Source organism: Oncorhynchus mykiss, chromosome 7, assembly GCF_057628025.1.
Source record: "Oncorhynchus mykiss isolate SJ-2025 chromosome 7, ASM5762802v1, whole genome shotgun sequence".
Classification (NCBI taxonomy): domain Eukaryota; kingdom Metazoa; phylum Chordata; class Actinopteri; order Salmoniformes; family Salmonidae; genus Oncorhynchus; species Oncorhynchus mykiss.
The window spans coordinates 34539769-34560836 of NC_143028.1; the positions used below are offsets into that span (position 1 = coordinate 34539769).

Here is a 21068-nt window from a genome sequence, read left to right on the forward strand (position 1 = left end):
CCAAAATTTTTGCTTAGGTCACGACTCACCATTCAAGAATATAGCATTTTCGGATGGGACATGTGCAAGCTGTTTAAAACACTGATTTCCACTGTCAGTGTGAATGACTGCGATGACTGCACACTGGAGGCAACGGCGGTAACTCATGACATGTGCTGCACTCTCTTTGCTGTCGTTAACTGCCGTTGGCTGTACTGCAGCAGACCCGACCAACAGGAAGCTGCTTTCATGCTCTGACCTTTCACGGCTGTGGTCTTTATCAGTAGCTGTCAGCTCTTTCTGCCGGACCAGTTAAAAGGTAACGAGCAAAGATGTCTGGTCGGCTTAACATTTCTGCAAGTCAATGTTCGAGGTTTAGTTAAAATCGGTAGATTTGCCTGTCATGTGTAAAAAAAAGACGGCCGTTTATTTTGTTATAAATGAGAGGGGTGGAGGGATGGAAGGAGGGAGAATGATTCCTAAATATGAATCCAGAATTAGCATTGGCTAAGGTAGTCCATAAAATCAGCTAAAATATTCATAGGTGCCAGCGGAGTCTCTTCATCCACATGGTAGGAAATAAGGTAGCTATCCAGAGGCTGTTGTAGAAAGCTACATCCACTTTATAATCATGACAGGCATCCACTGCTCTTGGGCAACCCCTTTGATTACCCAGTGGAACACCATTCATGCATTCAGGAAGAAACTTCTACTTGAAAAGGCTTGACTCAATAACCCAGAAAATCAATCAATGATGACTACCAAGGCTAGTGGTGTAATGACACAATCCTTCCAGTAGAAGGCACAATGAGCCCAGATTGAGGGAGCCTGCTATGGCATGGACAATGGCAAGGATTGGCAGAATGACTTGGGTGTCATTGCTGCATTTGTTGGCAGCTGGTGCCTGACCACTACAGTCTTTCTTGCATTCTGTACATTGTATTCTATTTGTGCACACTTTGTCCACATACTTTCATCAATCAATTTATGTTCAAGAGCTTTATCATGAAAAGCGTCAAATTCCTCTGAAGCAATGCCTTATAGATGCATTATAGAAATCTCTAAGCAGCTCTCTGAGGATCAAGCGCAGTGTCCGCTGGCACAACTTGCTGTCCAGTCAGTTTTAACCTCATCACTTTATCCTCTTATTCAATCAGTACATGAAAAAGAGAGATTCGTACTGTTATTTTGATTTGTATTGAGCTTGACCCTGGCAAAGCTAACAGGATTGCGCTGCCATCAGCAGCAAGGCAAGGTGGTACAGCACGGAAGCTCCAGTAACACTAGCAGTAAAACAGTAATGACTCTGAGATGCATCGTTGAGTCCATCTGAGACTGGAGCTCTGTATATCCACGTGAAAATGGACTCCCTCTGATCGTTGGGCTGGAAAACATCAGCCAGACTAGACCTCAGACAGGGTTCCCTTACCAAACACCACATCACAGGGGCACACCAGGACACCTAGCCCTGATATGGTTTGTAATGGAGCCTGCCTGCTGTGAGTGATGACATGACATCATGGACATGATACAGAGATGTTCACATGCCCCCAGGGCTATGGTCATCTAATTAGATACTGGTCCGTTTATCAGACATGTATGTGGAGGTGATACTGTAGTGGTGGTCTTCTTGATTCTGTCTTCTACTATTGACCCCTGTGTGTGTGTGTGTGTGTATGTGTGTGTGTGTGTGTGTGTGTGTGTGTGTGTGTGTGTGTGTGTGTGTGTGTGTGAGAGAGAGAGAGAATGTGAGTGTGTGTCTGTGTGTGTCTCTGTGTCTGTGTGTGCGTGTGTAAGGGGAGGGCCTCCTCTGTTCACATGTGGCCCAAGACCCCTCCTGGCCTCGGGGGTAGGGTATGTAGAGTAGAGTGATCCCCTCCCTCTTCACCTTGCCCCTGTACATATCTACTTTTATTGATCCAGTATCCATGCACATTGTAAATATGGTACTGTAAATAGTATATACATACTATGCTTACTTACTTTAGCGTGTTCTTGTTATTTTTTATATCTTTTGTGATTTTGTTCTATTTTATTATTTTTAGTTTACATTGTTATTGATTACTACATTGTTGGGGTTAGAGTTTGCAAGTAAGGCATTTCACTGTACTTGTGCATGTGAAATTAAAACGTGAAACTTGAGCCATGGCCCATAAAGGGTTGACCCCGAGCAGCGGTCCTACTAAACCGTAATCCCTGCAGGGCTTTTGGAGGGTCCGGCCAAGCAGGCCCAGACCTAATCAATCTGCACATGGCTTTATGTGGGTCAGGAAAGCACTATGCTAGGCTGGTCAGGAAAGCACTATGCTAGGCTGGTCTGGAAAGCACTAATCTAGGCTGGTCAGGAAAGCCAAGCAGGGACTGACTGTGGAGTAGAGTCCAATGTATGCAGGAAAGGGAAATTGAAGGCAGACTGTTCCGTTCTTTGTGGACCAGTATTAGATGACTAGAGGCAAATACTGTACTGTATGCACTCAAGTATGGGTGTGTTGATGTGCAATTTCCATTAAAATGAGCCATAGTGTAAATGGTCACACACACACACAGAGACAGACAGAGAGACAGACAGAGAGACAGAGACAGAGACAGAGACAGAGACAGAGACAGAGAGACAGAGAGAGACAGAGAGAGAGAGAGAGAGAGAGAGAGAGATTTCCTAGCATGTGCAAAGCTTTTTCACCATTGCCATGGAAATGACATTACCAGAAGAGCAAATTGAAACAATGGATTAGCTAACATGAAGGACTCCATTCTTTGTCTTAACTCAGTAATACATAGCACATACTTAATATGCATATCTTTGGTCAGACTCTGAATAGTGTTGTATCTTAAACAGCATTAAGCATACTGCATGATAACCTAACCGAGCATGATGTTGTTCAACTTGTTCTTCAGTAACAACACCTATTATGGAAAGAGAGGGATTACATTCTAATGACCCTAACTCAAACAGAATGACCACTTGCAAGTCTTTGTGCCGTAATCATTGATAGGTGAACTGAAACCCTTAAAAAGCATGTCTGCCATGGAAGGATTCAAAGGGGAGTTCTAACAATGGGTACGAGCCGCAGACATCCATTGCCTAGTCACCCACTATACCATTTCATGTTTGGACGCAGAGCAATCTTCTTAAATCGGTCAATATGAAGCCCTTTCATCCTCCACACACACATTAACCACACACACGTGCACGAATACACACACGCTGACTCCAGCACACTGACTCGTCAGTGGGTCAGAAGAGGAGGGTTGCCATGGCAGCATATCCCGATCCATGTGCCGCATGATGAGAGGCGTGTTGCTGCACCAGCCTTTCCCTTCCTTTTGCCTGCACTGCTTAGAACACTGTTCAGTGCGCACACACACACACGCACGCACGCACACAAACACACACACACACACACACACACACACACACACACACACACAGTCCATCACCTCTGTACCACCATGATCCCACATACATTACCTCACCTTGCAGCACAGTGCCATAGATAGCCTAGTACTCAGACTACTACAGTACTCCCATTCCACATGGTAATGTAAGCTACTCACCCTGTAGGCATCTCCATAATCGATACCTCAGCATGCAGTCAAGCGCTTTATAGCCGTTTCAGTAAACAGGTTAGAATCTGAACCCCCCCCCAAAAAAAAAATCGGAGTCATTCGTTTTCTGTCTGAGAGTCTAAATAAGCGTTCAGTAATGCTTTGAGTTACTCAACGTCTGCCAGGAAAAGACGGTAAATCCCTTGGTTGCGATAAACAGAGAGCATTCTGGGCGGGCCTCATTTAGCGAAGTTCCATGTTGGCATGTCCTTTTTAACGCATTAGACCATTCGCTCCGTCAAAGAGCGAATGACAAAACAGATTATCCTCTTGTGAAACGACGGGATTGGACATGAGAAAGTAGCTATCGGGCTGAAACAGAGCGCTGATGCCGCCACTCGATGGGTCTAAGGGTGTAACCGTAGATGACGGGTGAAAAACTAAATTCTACATTTGTGAAAATGGCACTGAATAGTGGGACATTTATCATTTCTCTTTCAGGTATAGCAAATCTAAACTATATTCAGTAATATTGTTATTACAGTATTGTCATTATTACAGTAATGTCATTATTACAGTAATATCATTATTACAGTAATATCATTATTACTCCTAACCCAATGTGTGGAATATGATTCAGGGAGACCTGGTTAAAATGGCTGCCAATGTTACAATACGATACTGCTGATGGTCATCTTCCATTATTATGTGGTGTGAAGAGTGTAACTACAGAAAACTACGATTCTGTCATTATAAAGACATTATGATTCTACCATACAGATTCTAACAGATGGTACAGTACCCTCCTTCCTCCAAAATGGGGCCTAGTCAGAATGTTCAGATGGAAACGTATTGTGTAGAACATACATTATTCTCGGCCATGGGGAGTAAGCCATGGAGCCTTTCAGCTCTATGCATCATATTTCTATCTAAACATTTCACCCTCTTCTGAACACACCGCACACCGCACTCAGAGGAATGGCATTGCTCTCTGGGTACCCGGGATACCCCAGCACACAGTACAGCATAGACTAGCTGTGGATATCACACACAGCCCTACATTACTATGTGTTTTGATGTTGTTAATGTAGCAATATAATCAATAGTCATTAGGCCACCAACAATGGGCTGCAGGTTCAAATCACTCCATAGAATCCAAAACCCCCGGAAGGACAACACAGTGGCTTGGTCTAAACGTGTTGTAACGAGCCAAGATTAGAGCGTCTGGTTTGATAACACGTATGACAAATTGCCTCAATTAAGTCAACGATTTAACAGCCAACCAGAAATCAGAATACAGAGCCATCTGAATTATAGATGTGGCTATAATATTATACTACAGGACCATTTTAGCTCAACATTCCCATTTTACCCATGGCAGTCAAACCTTCCTTCGGATATGCTTGACAGTATTCTATGGCTTCCATTCAGATAAAGGAGAATGTATTAGGGATGATGGCGAATTAGCTGGAGAAATGCTCCGTCTCCCCACAGTCACACTGGAGCTGGTTGCTATGGAGATGCAAGAGGGGCTTGCAGAAATTATCTATTTTCAAGAGACTGTAGATGCTAATGGTTTCCAATGAGCTGAACTGTGTGTGTGTGTGTGTGTGTGTGTGTGTGTGTGTGTGTGTGTGTGTGTGTGTGTGTGTGTGTGTGTGTGTGTGTGTGTGTGTGTGTGTGTGTGTGTGTGTGTCAGAATCTGGGATTATTTTCACATTGACTGTACGTACAGTAGCTCTCAGATAAAATGTATTGATGGTTACCAACAAGGACAGCATTGTTGCTAAAAATGCAAATGTATTCAGAAGTAAGATGAGATATGTAGTATGGAGGAAACTAGAGCATGAGCCGTCTCTTCCGTTTTTAAGACCTGGATTAGCCTAGCTGCATACCGGTAGTTATTCATACTATAAAACGCTATTATAGATTAGCCCTTTGACAGTCAGTAGCATAGCACTATTCCTATGAGAATGAGGGGTTTATCCGAATCAAGGGCATTTCCCGCTGAACTCACAGACAACACATCTGCACAGTATGTATCATGAAGGCTTTTCAGACGGTTGTAGCATTCAAGCACAAGAATGTATCGAAGGACATGCTCCAATTTCAGTGTCTTCAAAAAGTTTTCACACTTCTTGACTTTTTACACATTTTTTTGTGTTACAGCTTGAATTTAAATTGGATTAAGTTGAGATTTTACACACAGTACTCCATAATGTCAAAGTGGAATTATGCTTTTAGACTCTTTTTTTTTTTTTTTACAAATGAATAAAAAATTAAAAGCTGAAATGACTTGAGTCAATAAGTATTCAAAGCCTAAATACGTTTAGGTGAAAAGATTTGCTTAACAAGTGACATAATAAGTTGCATGGACCTGTTTAAAATGTTAAACATTACAAAAGTTATCCTTTTTAGATAATACTATAGTAAATATATTAATGTCACCAAATGTATTGAAAAACACTGTTTTGCAATGAATGTCTACTGTAGCCTCAGCAGCACTCTGTAGGGTGCACCATGGTGTAGCTGGAGGACAGCTAGCTTCTGTCCTCCTCTGAGTACACTGACTCAATGCAAAACCTAGGAGGCTCATGGTTCTCATCCCCTTCCATAGACTTACACAATAATTATGACAACTTCTGGAGGACGTGCTCCAACCTATCAGAGCTCTTGCAGCATGAACTGACATGTTGTCCATCCAATCAAAGGATCAGAAAATGAATATAGTACTGAAAGCATAAGCTACAGCTAACTGTAGCACATAAAATGTGGTGAGTCGCTGACTCAAAGACAGAAAGACAACAGTTTTCTTCCAAAATGAAAGAGAAGCAAGAGAGAGCTATATTTCGTAGTATATACATTTTTTACTTTCACTTACTTTGCTAGAGTCAATTGCAGCTAGCTAGTTTAGCCTACTCAAACACCAGACTCAAACAGAGAGGGATGCTATGTTAGCTAGCTGGCTATGGCTATCCAACACTGGAACTCTTCCAACTCAAGGTAAGCTTTTGGTTTTAAAAATGTAGTGCCACCGGGACCTGCCGGTGTAACTGCTAAACTGCTTGCTGCTGACTGTACACTGTACTGCATGATTTGTAGCGGGTTTACTAACATGTTAGTTCTAGTAGCTATGTTGACTATGGCATGACAACGATGTAGGTTGTGTGTAGCAGTTAGTGGTCATGATATGAATGTTTGGCTTGGAAATGTTTTTTCGCCTGGTCACAGACAGCTGATGTGTTGTGCACTGAAGTCCACAAGCGAAGGGAAAAGGTGAGAGGCAGAGAGCACGTAGATATACAATGAGCTGTTTGTATGTGGCTGCTATGAAGGTGAACTGTGTTTGCGGGTGATCAGGGTGGCATAGTGGTTAGAGCGTTGGACTAGTAACCGAAAGGTTGCGAGATCGAGTCCCTGAGCTGACAAGGTAAAAATCTGTTGTTCTACCCCTGAACAAGGAAGTTAACCCACCGCTCCTAGGCCATCATTAAAAATAAGAATTTGTTCTTAACTGACTGACTTAAATAAAGGTAAAAAATACAATTGTGCTGAAACTGTTGAACAATGTTTCTTAAAATGAAGCAACTGGGATAAACATTGAACTGGGTGAATGAAATATGAATAACAGTTCAACTGTAATAAAATGCTGTAAAAGAAATAAGGCCATGTTCATAAAAAAAATGTATCATCCGCTCTCATCTTAAACGGCACCGACCACCACTGCATACAATTTTCTCTAAAGGTCCCTCAGTCAAGAAGTGAATTTCATACATAGCTTCAACTACAAAGACCATTGAGGTGTTCCAATGCCTCACAAAGAAGGGCACCTATTGGAATATTGGTTTTTAAAAAATGATATTGAATATCCTTTTGAACATGGTGAAGTTATTAATTACATTTTGGATGGTGTACCAATACACCCAGTCACTACAAAAATACAGGCATCCTTCCTAACTCAGTGACGATGGAAACCACTTAAGGATTTCAACATGAGGCCAATGGTTATTTTAAAGTAGTTCAAGAGTTTCATGGCTGTGATAGAAGAAAACTAAGGAAGGAAGGATCAACAATATTGTAGTTACTCCACAATACTAATCTAAATGACTGAGTGAAAAGAAGGAATGCTTTGCAGAATTAAAAAAAATAAGGCACTAAAGTAAATCTGCAAAACAATTGCCGAAGAAATTAACTTCATGTCCTGAATACAAAGTGTTAAGGTTTGGGGTAATCCAACACAACACATCACTGAGTACCATTCTTCATATTTTCAAGCATGGTGGTGGCTGCATCATGTTATGGGCATGCTTTTCATTGGCAAGGACAAGGGAGTTTTTTAAGATAAAAATAAACGGAATAGAGCTAAGGACAAGCAGAATCCTAGAGGAAAACCTGGTTCGGTCTGCTTTCTAACAGACACTAGGAGACAAATTCACCTTCCAGCAGGGCAACAACCTAAAACTCAAAGTCAATTATACAGTAAACTGGAGTTGCTTACCAAGGCAACATTGACTGTTCCTGAGTAGGCAAGTTACAGTTTTTCCTTAAAAAGACTTCAAATCTATGGCAAAACATGAAAATGGCTATCTAGCAATGATCAACAACCATCTTAACAGAGCTTGAAGAATGTACAAAAAACAATAGTGTGAAAATATTGTACAATACAGGTGTGCAAAGCTCTTAGAGACTTCCCCAGAAAGAAGTACAGCAGTAATCACTGCCAAAGGTGATTGTAACATGTATTGACTCAGGGGTTTGAATACTTGAGATATTTCTGTATTTAATTTTCTGAAAACATGTTTTGACTTTGTCATTGTGGAGTATTACATGTGGATTACGTGTGAATTCTTTTTTTTTAAATAAATGTTAAATTCAGGCTGTAACAACAAAATGTGGAATAAGTCAAGGCACTGTACTGTATACATTTTCTCTTAGGGATTTGGTAGTTATACTATCCCTTCGTTATATTCTGACAGATAAAATACATTGGGGATCTCGATCCAAGCGTATGGTTATCAAAGAGACGCCAGTATTCCTGTCTCTGTGTATGGGCTGACCTGGCGACAGGTGGCACACCACAGGAGGTACAGGGTTTCTCATCATGGTCACCTTAAATAGCTCACCTAGGGATTGAGGACACAGGTGGCCCAGTGCTGAGCACTCACTATGAGGCAGTTTTACAATCACCAGACATACCATCATACTCTCACTCTATTTCTCTTCAATCTCATTCTGCTTCTCACTATGCCTCCGTCTATCACACTTCTCAATATTTACACTGTAGTCTCTTATAGGCAGAGTGGACTGATTACCCAAGCGGGCCAGTCAGTCAGTGCCCCAGAAGCTGCAGAGTAAATCCCAGTAGATGTGGAGCAATGATAAAGTTGCTCACATCACACCAGAGAACTGGCCTGGATTCCCTGCCTCTGCCTCTCCTCTCCCTGCCTACTGACTGTCAACTAGGGAGAGGGAATTAGAAAGAGAAAGAGAGAGGTGGGGGGGGCAGAGAGAAAGATTGAGAGAGCGAAAGAGACTGTTAAATGAGTGTTAAATGAGGCATGAATGAGGCATGAAAGGAGAGAATTCTGTGGCTTTGCACCTGGGATCACTTGACACCTTGACCTGGGATCAGACTGATGCCCTACCACAGCATTGATCGGTAGACTACTGTTACTAATGCGCAGTTAGTTTGTTAGTGGGGTTTAACTGTAAAAAAAAAAAAGAAGTAGGGTAGTACTTTAAGCCAATGTCATTCTGTACTTCAGTCCTTTCTGCTAAGTTGTTGGTAGCACAAAGTGACTTGCTCAATCCCATTTAGTGGAGAGGCAGGCACTGACTCGAGGGGCTCTGTGTGCGTTTGTGTCAGTTACACCCTCCTCCGTCTCTGCAGTGAGATGTGGGTGTGAATGAATGCCCACTGCTGTCTTTGACACAGCCAGCTCAGCAGGAGGGCTGGTAATGAATGTCATTACTGCACAACTCAGACGTGATCTGCACTCATTTAGATCAATTTAGAGATCCACTTTTGGTTTTGCTGCCATTCGGACATCTTAATTTTCTACAAAATGGAAGACTCCAAGACAGATAAAATCTTGTCTTGTTTCAGCAGATAATTTCCCAAGTTGTTGGAACGGTTAGGAACAGAGACGGAATAGTGAAGCTGCGAGTTTGGAATTATTCTGGACTCTAGACTCTTGTTTAGAGTCTAGTGTTTGCACATGTTTATTCACTAGTTGCCATCAACACACACACACACACACACAAACACACACACACACACACACACACACACACACACACACACACACACAATGTATTTCACAGGACAATGAGTTTCAGCAGAGGGGGATTGGGGCGGCAGGGTAGCCTAGTGGTTAGAGCGTTGGACTAGTAACCGGAAGGTTGCAAGTTCAAACCCCTGAGCTGACAAGGTACAAATCTGTCGTTCTGCCCCTGAACAGGCAGTTAACCCACTGTTCCTAGGCCGTCATTGTAAATAAGAAATTGTTCTTAACTGACTTGCCTAGTTAAATAAAGGTAAAATAAAATAAAAAATAAAAATTAGTAGCTAGGTTTCTATCCAATTGGCAACATACTTCCATGCAAATATAAAATAAAATGCAGTAAAAAAATATGCAAATTTTCCCACCAGATATATGTTTCCATCAAATTGACTTGTTGCAAATAAAAGGCTGTGTGGGATGACTTAGTGGACATAAAAATAACTTGTACGGTAAATTCCAATGAACCAAATAAAAAATGCTAGGTAAATGGGTTTCCATTGCATTTTCAACTCTATAGAAGGTTTTGCCACAAAACATGTTGTATTATATAGCGAATGTGCCCATTCAGATCTTTTCTGTTTCCATCAGGCCTGTCGTGAATTTTAATTATCCGACATATACTTTAATTGCATTACAAGGTTGGATGGAAACCTGATTAGTAAAACCAGCTATCGATGCTGAGAATAATACCTGATGATTCACATGCAAGTCGCTACTCATCACAGCTAAACCTTCAAAAAAATCCTACATGAATCCTGCAGGACTTTGCTGATCCACCTCAGCAGAATCAGTCTGAGATGAAGGCGACATGGTTGCTGCATGAAGCATGAATCCATAATAGACCCATTCAGGAACAAGCGAGTTACACTAGACAAGACTGCAGGGCTCCAGACTAACATTTTATCCTGGTGGCACTAACTTTTTCAAAGAAAAGTTTAAAATTTGCAGCGTCACATAGTAGAATACATTTGAGTCATCATCTTATTAAGTAATTAATCATGTTTTATTAAGAATGTAATAGACTACTGCGATAGTATTTTTATAATATTCTAACATGTCCAAGCAGGAATGCGTAATTCAAACAATTAGAAATGTCATGAATTTTGGGTTGACAATTTTTGTTTTATTTTACTGTCAAAATAGGGCCCCCGAATTTTCAGATTTTTTTTTGTTCAGTAGAGAAGAATGTGCCTTCATTTTTATGTGCACAAATATTATACACAGTATAGGCATAATTCAACAGGTGCTAATTCACCACCTAAACCAATGGAAACTCAAAACACATTAGCTAGAACGGTAACTCTAAATTTAACACCTATTGCTAGTCGCCTTGTATTAATCGAACACTAAATGTAAATGTCCTAAAAAAAGGGCACTTGTAATGGCCGATGCGCAATTTCGCCCGCTCTGTATTTCAAAGCCATATCAGATATCTTGACTGAACCAGGTTTTCCATACCTACAGAAAGCTGAGACCCTCATCTCCTTATAATAGACAACTTGAACTAGTTGCATCCAAAGTCGTTTTTTCCACGCAATTGCATTTTGAAATGTCATACAATCACAAGGGGTACACAAGGTGGGAGAGAGAGAGTATGAGAAGCTGACTCGGGGCCATTACAGCAGCCGGCCTCAACGAAACAGGCAGGCACAGCGGCAAGGCAGACACTTTTATTACAGGAATCGTGAGAATAATGCACTTTACAGTTTAACAAATTCATGGTTTTATTCGCTCTAAAAATAGGACGTTTTGATGTAGATGACGAGGTAGAATGTGCAGCTCGCACCAGTGTAACCAACTCAACATTTTACTCGCACAGCCAAGAGAAAGGGTCTCAAAATGTGAGTAAATGGTCACAGTCTGGAGCCCTGGACTGCTGAGGACAGCACAGTGCATCCAAATCCATGCTTGATTGATTCTTGTTTTATGACATACCGTAAGTTGTAGGACCAAGTGATAACAGCCATCCGTAGACTCCACAAGGACAATATCAAAGATCATTTTACAGTAGGATGCAAAGTGAGTCTTACTGAAGAACTGGATCCAAAGCCTGCACAAACACCCAGTAGCTCCCCATAACCAGAGTAGAATAACCCTGCGTTGAAAAATAGAATAACCACAGGTGTCAAACTCATATCACAGAGGGCTGAGTTTCTGCAGATTTTCACTCCTACCTTGTAGTTGTACTTGATTGATCAATTAAGGTCACTGATAAGTTAGGAACTCCCCTCACCTGGTTGTCTGGCCACAAAAAAACTGGAAATAACAAAACCAGCAGGCTCTCGGCCTGCCATGGAATGAGTTTGACACCCCTGCTATATCCCCTTACCCATTGGCTAGGTTGTCATCGTCATCCTCTGGCATGCTCTTTCCCAGCAGGTCGCTGTCGCTCAGGTAACCAGACTTGAGGTCAGCATCGTCCACATCCAGCCCTTCGATGAGCTCTATTCGGGAGGAGTGGCTGAGACGGCTGGAGACTCGGGCAGGCATGGTGTGGGCCGTATACTGGGACCCGGCCTTTCCCCCATGGTACACGCCGCTGCCCGTGGACGAGGGGGCGTCTCCAGCCTGCAGCCGGGGGCTGGACTGGCCGTGGCGCCAGGAGAGAGGAGACGAGCGATTGGACAGACTGGACATGCTGCGGGCATTGGTCTCGTCACTGTCATAGCAAACATTACTGCTCTCCAGACAGCTGGGGAGAGAAGAGGAAGAGAGAGAGGTTATAGTATTGTAGAAAGAGAGGACAGAAAGGGAGGTCGGAAAAACTATGAGTTTGAGGGACATATAGAGAGAGAATTAGAGAAAGAAATTCCATTTCCTGTTTCTCACTCTCTGTCATTGGGCCTTTCAAGAAATCTGTCTTGACGTATAGTCTCTGCTGACCCAGATACAGCTGTAACATTCACTCTCAGCCTTCAGCGACTACAACAAAGAATGGGTGGCATCTCAGAACTCAAGGGCATCTCGCTTGCTATAGAATAAGAGCATAGCATCATTGTGTGAACAGAGGAAAGTATTTTGTCCCCTCTCTCCCTTTGACGGGATCGTTCATAACCCTCAGCATTATGTTCACAATATCATTACCAGCTGGGACTTACAGACCCAAGGTAAATCAGCACGTAATCACACGCCGCCAACATCATTTTTTTTTTTATGTTTGCTCGGGCCAGGAGTTTTTCTTGACTACATGACCTGACCAGGGAAAACTATGGGCCATTGTGTCAGCCAGTGAAAGGTGAACCAATGTGGACTAGAGAGAAGTTCCAGTTTAGACTAGAGAGTTATTCTCGTCTGTTGTCTAAGTGAGAGGTTAGACTAGAGAGTCGTTCTAAGTTTAGACTAGAGAGTACTTCGAGTCTGTTGTCTAAGTGAGAGGTTAGACTAGAGAGAAGTTCTAGTTTAGACTAGAGAGTAGTTCTAGTCTGTTCTCTAAGTTGGTCAGGTTTTACAATGCTCTCCCGATGGCAAGGAGCTTCTGCTGAGTCTGGCGATTACATAACCAGATGCACCAACCAGCCCAGATGAATAATGCAATGCCTGCCTGAGACCACGTGGGTGTTTTTTCCTTCTGCTATTTCTGTACTTCTATAGATGGATAATTCATCAACAGGGGCTGTTAACTGTTACTGCCTCAGGAATACATTCCGACGCCCACAATGCTTCAGTGGAATGATACATTAGCTCACAGTAGGACGGTACTTCCTTGAGAGTTTTGAAATGTAGTTTAACTTCAATTTGTAAGAAAGTTTGAACTCATGGATGCACATCAAACAATCCCATATGTTAGGGTATTTGTTTGGGAGTTATGACAGGGAGCTGAACTAGTGACAGAATTATGGCCGGTCAGAGAGCTGTTAAAAAAAAAACATGCTGTATACACAGTGAGGTAAAGTCATCCGAAGCTTATGATGTATTAGTAGTGCTGTATGTGGATGTTACTTACAGTGCCTACAGTCCATTTGTGCTTTAGAGCAGGGCTCTCCAACCATGTTCCTGGAGAGCTACCATCCTAGGTTTTCATTCCAACCCTAATCTAGTGCACCCGATTCTAATTATTAGCTGGTTGATAAGATTAATCAGGTTAGTTACAACTGGGGCTGGAGCGACAGCATACAGTAGGGTAGTTCAGCAGGGTAGTTCTCCAGGAACAGGGTTGGAGAGCCCAGCCCTAGAGCAAGGTTTCCCAAACTCGGTCGTGGGGCCCCCACCCTGGGTGCACATTTTGTTTTGGCCCCTAGCACTACATAGCTGATTCAAATAACCAACTCATCATCAAGCTTTGATTATTTGAATTGACTGTTGAGTGCTAGGGCCAAAAACCTAAATGTGCACCTGGATGGGGGGGGGGGGGGGGGGGGGGCAGGACTGAGATGCTCTAGAGCACATATGTCAGAGTCAAGGCCCGCGGGCCACATCCGGCCCGCAAGAAGGTTTTTTACGGCCCCTGGGATGATCTTGATTTATTATTAGAACCGGCCCGCAGCAAGCCGGCAGCCCGCAGATCTTTTACACGCACCAATACTACATTTCCCACAATGCAAAGGTGACGCACCGAGCAGTAGGCTGCTTCATTTCAATATTTATTGGCACAGCAGTCGTCAGCATCACAGTAAAATTTACTTTCAGATACCCATCAAAAATGGCAAAACGGAAGGTGGATACTGAGAACCGGGGGTTTCAAACAAGGTGGGAGTCGGAGTATATGTTCACGAAGGTAGCTGGAAAACCTGTGTGTCTTCTGTGTGGAGAAAGTGTGGCGGTACTGAAAGAGTATAATCTGAGACGACATTATGAAACGAAACACGCGGACAAAAACAAGAATATGGACATGGAACAAAGGCTACAAAAGGCAGAGGAATTAAAACGAGGCCTCAAATCTCGACAGGCTCTGTTCAAAAAAGCCAAATCACAAGGCCAGGCTGCTGTCAAGGCCAGTTTTATTTTGGCAGAAGAGATCGCTAAATCAGCCCGGCCATTTACGGAGGGGGATTTCATCAAAAACTGCATGATTAAAGTTTGTGACGAAGTTTGCCCAGAAAAAAGGCAACTCTTTTTAAATGTGAGTCTGAGCAGAAACACCATTGCCGAGAGAGTAGACCAGTTGTCCATCAATCTAAAAGAGCAGCTTGTGAAAAAGGGAAAAGATTTTATTGCATATTCCTTGGCTGTGGATGAGAGCACCGACATTTCTGACATTGCCCAGTTGTCAATTTTCATCCGCGGAGTGGACTCCAACCTAAGCGTGACAGAGGAGTTTTTGGCTTTACGTCCTATGCATGGCACAACTACGGGGCATGATTTGTATGAAGAGGTGTCAAGATGTGTAAATGAGATGGAGCTGCCTTGGGAAAAACTTGTGGGTTTGACAACCGACGGAGCACCTGCGATGTGTGGACACAGGAGCGGACTGGTGGCGAAGATACGGGAAAAGATGCAAGAGGAAAACGCGACAGGTGAGCTGACAGCTTATCATTGTATCATACACCAGGAAGCGTTGTGCGGTAAAGCCTTGAAAATGGAGCATGTAATGAGCATCATCACGCGCACAGTTAACTTTATCAGAGCCAAAGGTTTGAATCACCGCCAGTTCAAGGCATTTCTGACGGAGTTAGAAACGGAGCATGGTGATTTGCCTTATCACACAGAGGTGCGATGGCTAAGCCAGGGAAAGGTGCTTCAAAGATGTTTCGAGCTTCGTGAGGAGATTTGTCTGTTCTTGGACAGCAAAGGGAAAGACACAACACAACTCCGAGACGAAATGTTTCTGTGTGAAATGGCTTTTCTGTGTGACATTACGAGTCATCTGAATGCAATAAACTTGCAGCTGCAGGGTCGGGATCGTGTCATCTCTGATATGTACAGTACAGTGAAGGCATTTAAAACCAAACTGACTCTGTGGGAGACGCAGATGCGGAAAGAAAATTTGAGCCACTTTCCCAGCTGCCAGACCATGAAAGAGAAGCTCTCTACCAGTGCGTTCCCGAGCACACAGTTGGCTGATAAAATAGGTATGCTTGCCGCTGACTTTCGACGCCGATTTGCTGACTTTGAAGCACAAAAAAGCAGGTTGGAACTGCTCGGTAACCCATTTGCTGTTGACGTGGAAAGCTCACCACCAAACCTCCAAATGGAGTTGATTGACCTCCAATGCAATGATGCACTGAGGGCAAAATATGCGGCAGTGGGTGCTGCGGAGTTCGCCCGTTTCCTCCCCGGCACAATGCCCCAGCTGCGCATCCAGGCTGCTCAAACGTTGTCTATGTTTGGCAGCACATACCTGTGTGAACAACTGTTTTCTTTGATGAACCTGAACAAAACATCACACAGAAGTCGACTTACTGCTGAACACCTCCACTCAATTCTGAGGATTTCTTCAGCTCAGAGCCTTACCCCGAACATTGATGAACTTGTGGAAAAGATGGGACACCACCAAGTATCACCCTCAACCTCAAACAAGTGAACATTACTGTGCAATCACATATTTAGAGTTTTTACTCAGTTCAAGTTTAAAAGTTAAAATTTAATATTTGTTTTCACTGCATGTTACTTCTCCTTAAACAAAGTGTTGTTTTTGATTAATAGATTTTTGCACTTTATTTTTTTGTATTTCAATCCAATTATATTTTAAAAATATTTCAGTTGAGTGGATGATAGAAAATTGCTATTATTGTTTTTTCTTTGAAGTAAATTTAGCCCACTTTTGCTAAAATAGAAAATATAGTCTACTGATGGTGCCTTGAATACCGGTTTCTTTCATTTAATGTTCATGTTATGGGGATATTTATATAAAGGAAATTTGTCTTTTGTGTCTGTTGAAAATTAAAGATTACTGACAGAGCCATAAGAAAATATTGCTTTATTTATCTGATCATATTGTAATATATTTGTTAGGTTTTCAGTAGGTTCAATTAGGTTCACTAGACTATATGCGTCATTTAAAAAATTTTCAATGAACATTCGAACAGTCCGGCCCTCGTCTTGTAGCTGATTTTTTTATTTGGCCCTCCGTCCATTTGACTTTGACACCCCTGCTCTAGAGGTTTGGTAGCCAAGGTCGAAAAGCATGAGTTTTTAGATGGGTGAAGTTGCCGAGGTGTCTGTCAATCTCCAGAGGCCAGGGCTATGGAAATTCAGAGCTCATATCTGGGATGGAATCCCTTAGGACATGAACACCACACACATCAAAGAGAGACCAAACGGCATAGGGGAACATTGGTAGGCAGAGCAAATACTGTTGAGCTGGAGATAAGAAGCAGGCAAAAATGGTAGATACACAGGCTTGGAATGCAGAACAACTTTTTGTTAACGAACGATTCGGTTTCTGCCCAGGTTCTTCAATATTCCGTGGAGTTAGTCTCTGGTGCTTCCTGTTATTGTCCGTGTCTCATCGTGATAGAGGCCGTCCAAAACGAAATACTCGACAAAGGGTTTCCCGGAATGTAATGGTCATGAAACAGAAACAGTCTGTTTCAGAGGGATTGACAGGATATGTTTAACATGTGGCAAGTTGCCAAGAAGACATAAAGGAGGGCAGTTGTGTAAACATGATTGGGTGTACTCTATCGATCTGTCCACTGTGTTTCGTGAGTGTGTCTGAGTATACTACATTTCTCAAACAAATCCATAGCTTTCTTCTATGTCTACACGTACAGCATCTTGCTGAACCAATGAAACAACATACAGTTGACAGGTAAGGTGTGGGCAGCAAGTAATGTTTGCGCAGATGGAACTTTAAAAGAAAGACAAATACGGAAGTAAAAGGATACTCTTGGTTTCGAGAAAGCCCTTTAACGTTGTGCCCCGTTCACACCAGTACGTGGCATCAGAACCCCAATACTGGGGCAATACCCCAGTATTGCCTACCATAATCTATAAACTCAATGTACGGTAATGGACTCACCCATGGCTGAGCTGGGCTCCCCGTAGACTGGACATGGTATCTTCCAGGTTCTGTCTGAGGTCAAGGACGTTCTGCACCGTGCGTTTCCTCTGAGACTCTGGGTCTGTGGGGACATCACATCAGTCACTGTGGTCAGACACACAATGCAATCACATATTCCATGTATCACTGTCAGACTGTTGCGTCTTATTCCCTTGAGATATCCCAAAGATTTTCCTCTCTGCAAATAAATATTAAAGTTCCAGTGTGAACACACTGTTGTGACTGTGGACGGGTATTGTGTAGTGACAGGTGTTTTGCTGGTGAGAAGCATCCATGCTGCGTTCACATTGTTAGGAAGACAAATGTGACTCCCTGGGCTCCCTCACCATGGCAACGCTGCTCTAACCCTCCTACAGGATCCTGACATAGTACAGATCTAACTGTGGAAACACCCCTGTTTTGGATCTTGACGTGGTACAGTCCTAGATGTAAAACACTGATGACAGTGACTGGGACTGTGAGTGGCCACCAGGGGGATGCTTCTGACATTCTATCGAAACTTCAAACTCCATAGCCTCCCAATAGGGAAGACATGCATTCTCCTTGATGTGCGTGCGTGATCCTACGCACATTTATGCAATTATAGCATAACACAATCACAACATCGCACATACATTCAGTCACCCCCCTCTACCCCTGCACATACTACTGTATACACACACACACGCTCACAATAATCCATAGTAAATCATAGCAAAACAAAGGGAAATGTCATGATGGATGATGTGAGTCCTACACGGACAGCGGACAAGACATGACCACCCTATCCTAAATCAATAACACGAAGCCACGCTATCTGTCTCATTTGTGAAAATGAATGAATGGATTTCTGTGTGACCATGATGGTGAAGAAGAGAGATGTGGGAAAACAGGAATGCTGTTTTCCACTATACAGCACAATAGCTACAGGCAATAGCCCATAAGAGGTGAAAAAAAACGATCATCCACTGCATTAACTGAAGGTGTTGGCTAAGAGTCAAGCATAGCAGAGGAAACCCATCTCAAATAATGGGCCATGCTCATTAGTTATTCGCTGTGAGGCAATCCAAGGGAATAAGACACGTGGAGAGGCTGTAAATTAGCGAACAGCCTTAAATAAAAATGTATGGCCTTTCGTACCTCTTTCACTATCATGAAAATGTGGATATAGAAGCATGTTAAACATGTAATGTTAATGTTCTGAGAAGTGCTATTGTAAGCTAAAAGTATGCGCTCGTTCAGCGGCTTTAAATGTGTGTAATTACACTCTCTTGTCCTTTCAGCATCAGTAGATTGAAAATAAGGACCTCTGCTGCTCACAGTATTTCAAACAGTTTACACTTGAACTCATATCATAATCTGCTTACATCAGCTCAAACTCAATCTCATTCAAAAGCTGAACCATTGCCTTGTCCCAGATCTATTTGTGTTTTTGCCTAATCCATTGTCATTGACAAGCCAAACATGTATAGCATGACAATTCCACAAGGACTTGGTAACAAAGGAGAAACATCCTGGCACCCAGGCTAGCTGAGCCATGCACCATTCCTTCATATTTAGCCTACCACCACAGCAGACACACCCTTTAACAAGGCTCCTTTAGTTTGACTGAACAGGGAGAGTCATTTATAGCTTAATCCTAGATAACGCCCGCTGATAGAGTATATTGGATCTACACCAATCTATCAAACATATGTTTCTAACAACGGTGAATATGATCTCAAAGAGAAATCTGGCTACCTTTGAGAAACCTATTTATAGTTCTGATATCACCGGTCAGTAAGAAGGCAACATCGAAATGTATTGGTCAATTTCCATACGGTGCCATTTGAATGAATATATTACTAACCATAAAATGTATGCGTGTCATCAACCACTTCACAACCTCAGAGCACCACTGGCGTGGAACTACCGTAAGGATGCGGTCTCCAGCATACAGCTACATGGGAAACATCCTTATCTTTGTAGTGGCAACCACCACTACAAAGATATAGACCAAAAAAACAAAAGCTGAGCCAGCCAGCAGAGCTCATAACAGACATGCATGCAGGCGCCGCACCACATGTGCTGCTGAGGAAATAGGTCTACATGGTAAAATGATTGGCAGGTCCCTGGTGCCCTGCACTGAGAAGAGAGACGACGTGCTGTAGTTCGAACAGGAAACCTCCTCACTCGCAGACAGACAGAATGCTTAAGCAGATCTCAATGGAAAGGCCATGGACATTATGAACACTTTCAATCTCAGAAAATGTTTAAATTATACGTTTTTGGGGGGCAGAAATAACTGACATGTTCATCTGTTCAGCTCTCTTTTTTCTTTACCTTTATTTAACTAGGCCAGTCAGTTAAAGAACAAATTCATATTTTCAATGAGGGCCTAGGAACAGTGGGTTAACTGCCTTGCTCAGGGGCAGAACAACAGTTTTTTACCTTGTCAGCTCAGGGATTTGATTTTGCAGCCTTCCATTTACTAGTCCAACACTCTAACCACTAGGCTACCTACCTCTTAGGTCTGACAGACAGGGTAAACTTGTATAGATTAGTTAATTGAGAACTGATTTGGCAGTCTGGAATCCCTGTTTGTTCCTTTAAGGTCCAGTCAATAGATTAGTCTTTTCACTGAGAAGACGATAGAATGGCAGTGAAAGGACTATAAATTGTCTCCCACACTAAAACACCCCACTTCAACTGTACAAACAGCCCAAAGGATAGGTGATAACCAAATGGTAGGGTCCAATCTCACAACATAATGGTGCCTTCTCCCAAACACGAATGAGTGCAAAGGTCGAGAAATCCTACAGCAAGAAAATCCCTTTCATCTATTTAATCTGTGTGCACATGCATAGTTTTCTATTGTTAGTTATATCCAGTAGCATGGGGGAGAGAATGTAAGATATTCTCCTACTGGAGCAGCATGACCAGTGATTCCAGATGAGTTTGCCTCACCCATTTCACCCTACATACAGTGCCTTCAGAAAGTATTCGTACCGCTTGATTTATTCCACATTTTGTTGTGTTACAGCCTGAATTCAAAATTGATTACATTGATTTATCTCAACGATCTGCACACAATGCCCCATAATGACAAAATGAAAACATGTTTTTAGACATTTTTTGAAATGTATTGACAATGAAATACAGAAATATCTCATTTACATAAGTATTCACACCCCTGAGTCAATACTTTGTAGAATCGCCTTTTGGCAGCAATTACAGCTGTGAGTTACCTGGTAAGTCTCTAAGCACTTTCCACACCTGGATTGTGCAACATTTGTCCATTATTATTTTCAACATTCTTCAAGCTCTGTCACATTGGTTGATCATTGCTAAACAACCAT

At 42.5% G+C, this 21068-nt stretch overlaps 1 protein-coding gene across 19 annotated transcripts in view; it reads right to left on the minus strand.

The window, feature by feature from the left end:
- The window catches only part of LOC110527741 (neuron navigator 1), a 138195-nt gene that overhangs the window by 53905 nt on the left and 63222 nt on the right, over positions 1–21068 (minus strand). For all 19 annotated transcript variants that reach the window (XM_090240756.1, XM_036983233.2, XM_090240755.1 and 16 more), the window contains 2 exons: positions 17710–17812; positions 12139–12501 (listed from right to left, as the gene is read on the minus strand). In XM_090240756.1, the coding sequence (XP_090096882.1) occupies positions 12139–12501; positions 17710–17812 (466 nt within the window). The remainder of the gene's footprint in view (positions 1–12138; positions 12502–17709; positions 17813–21068) is intronic.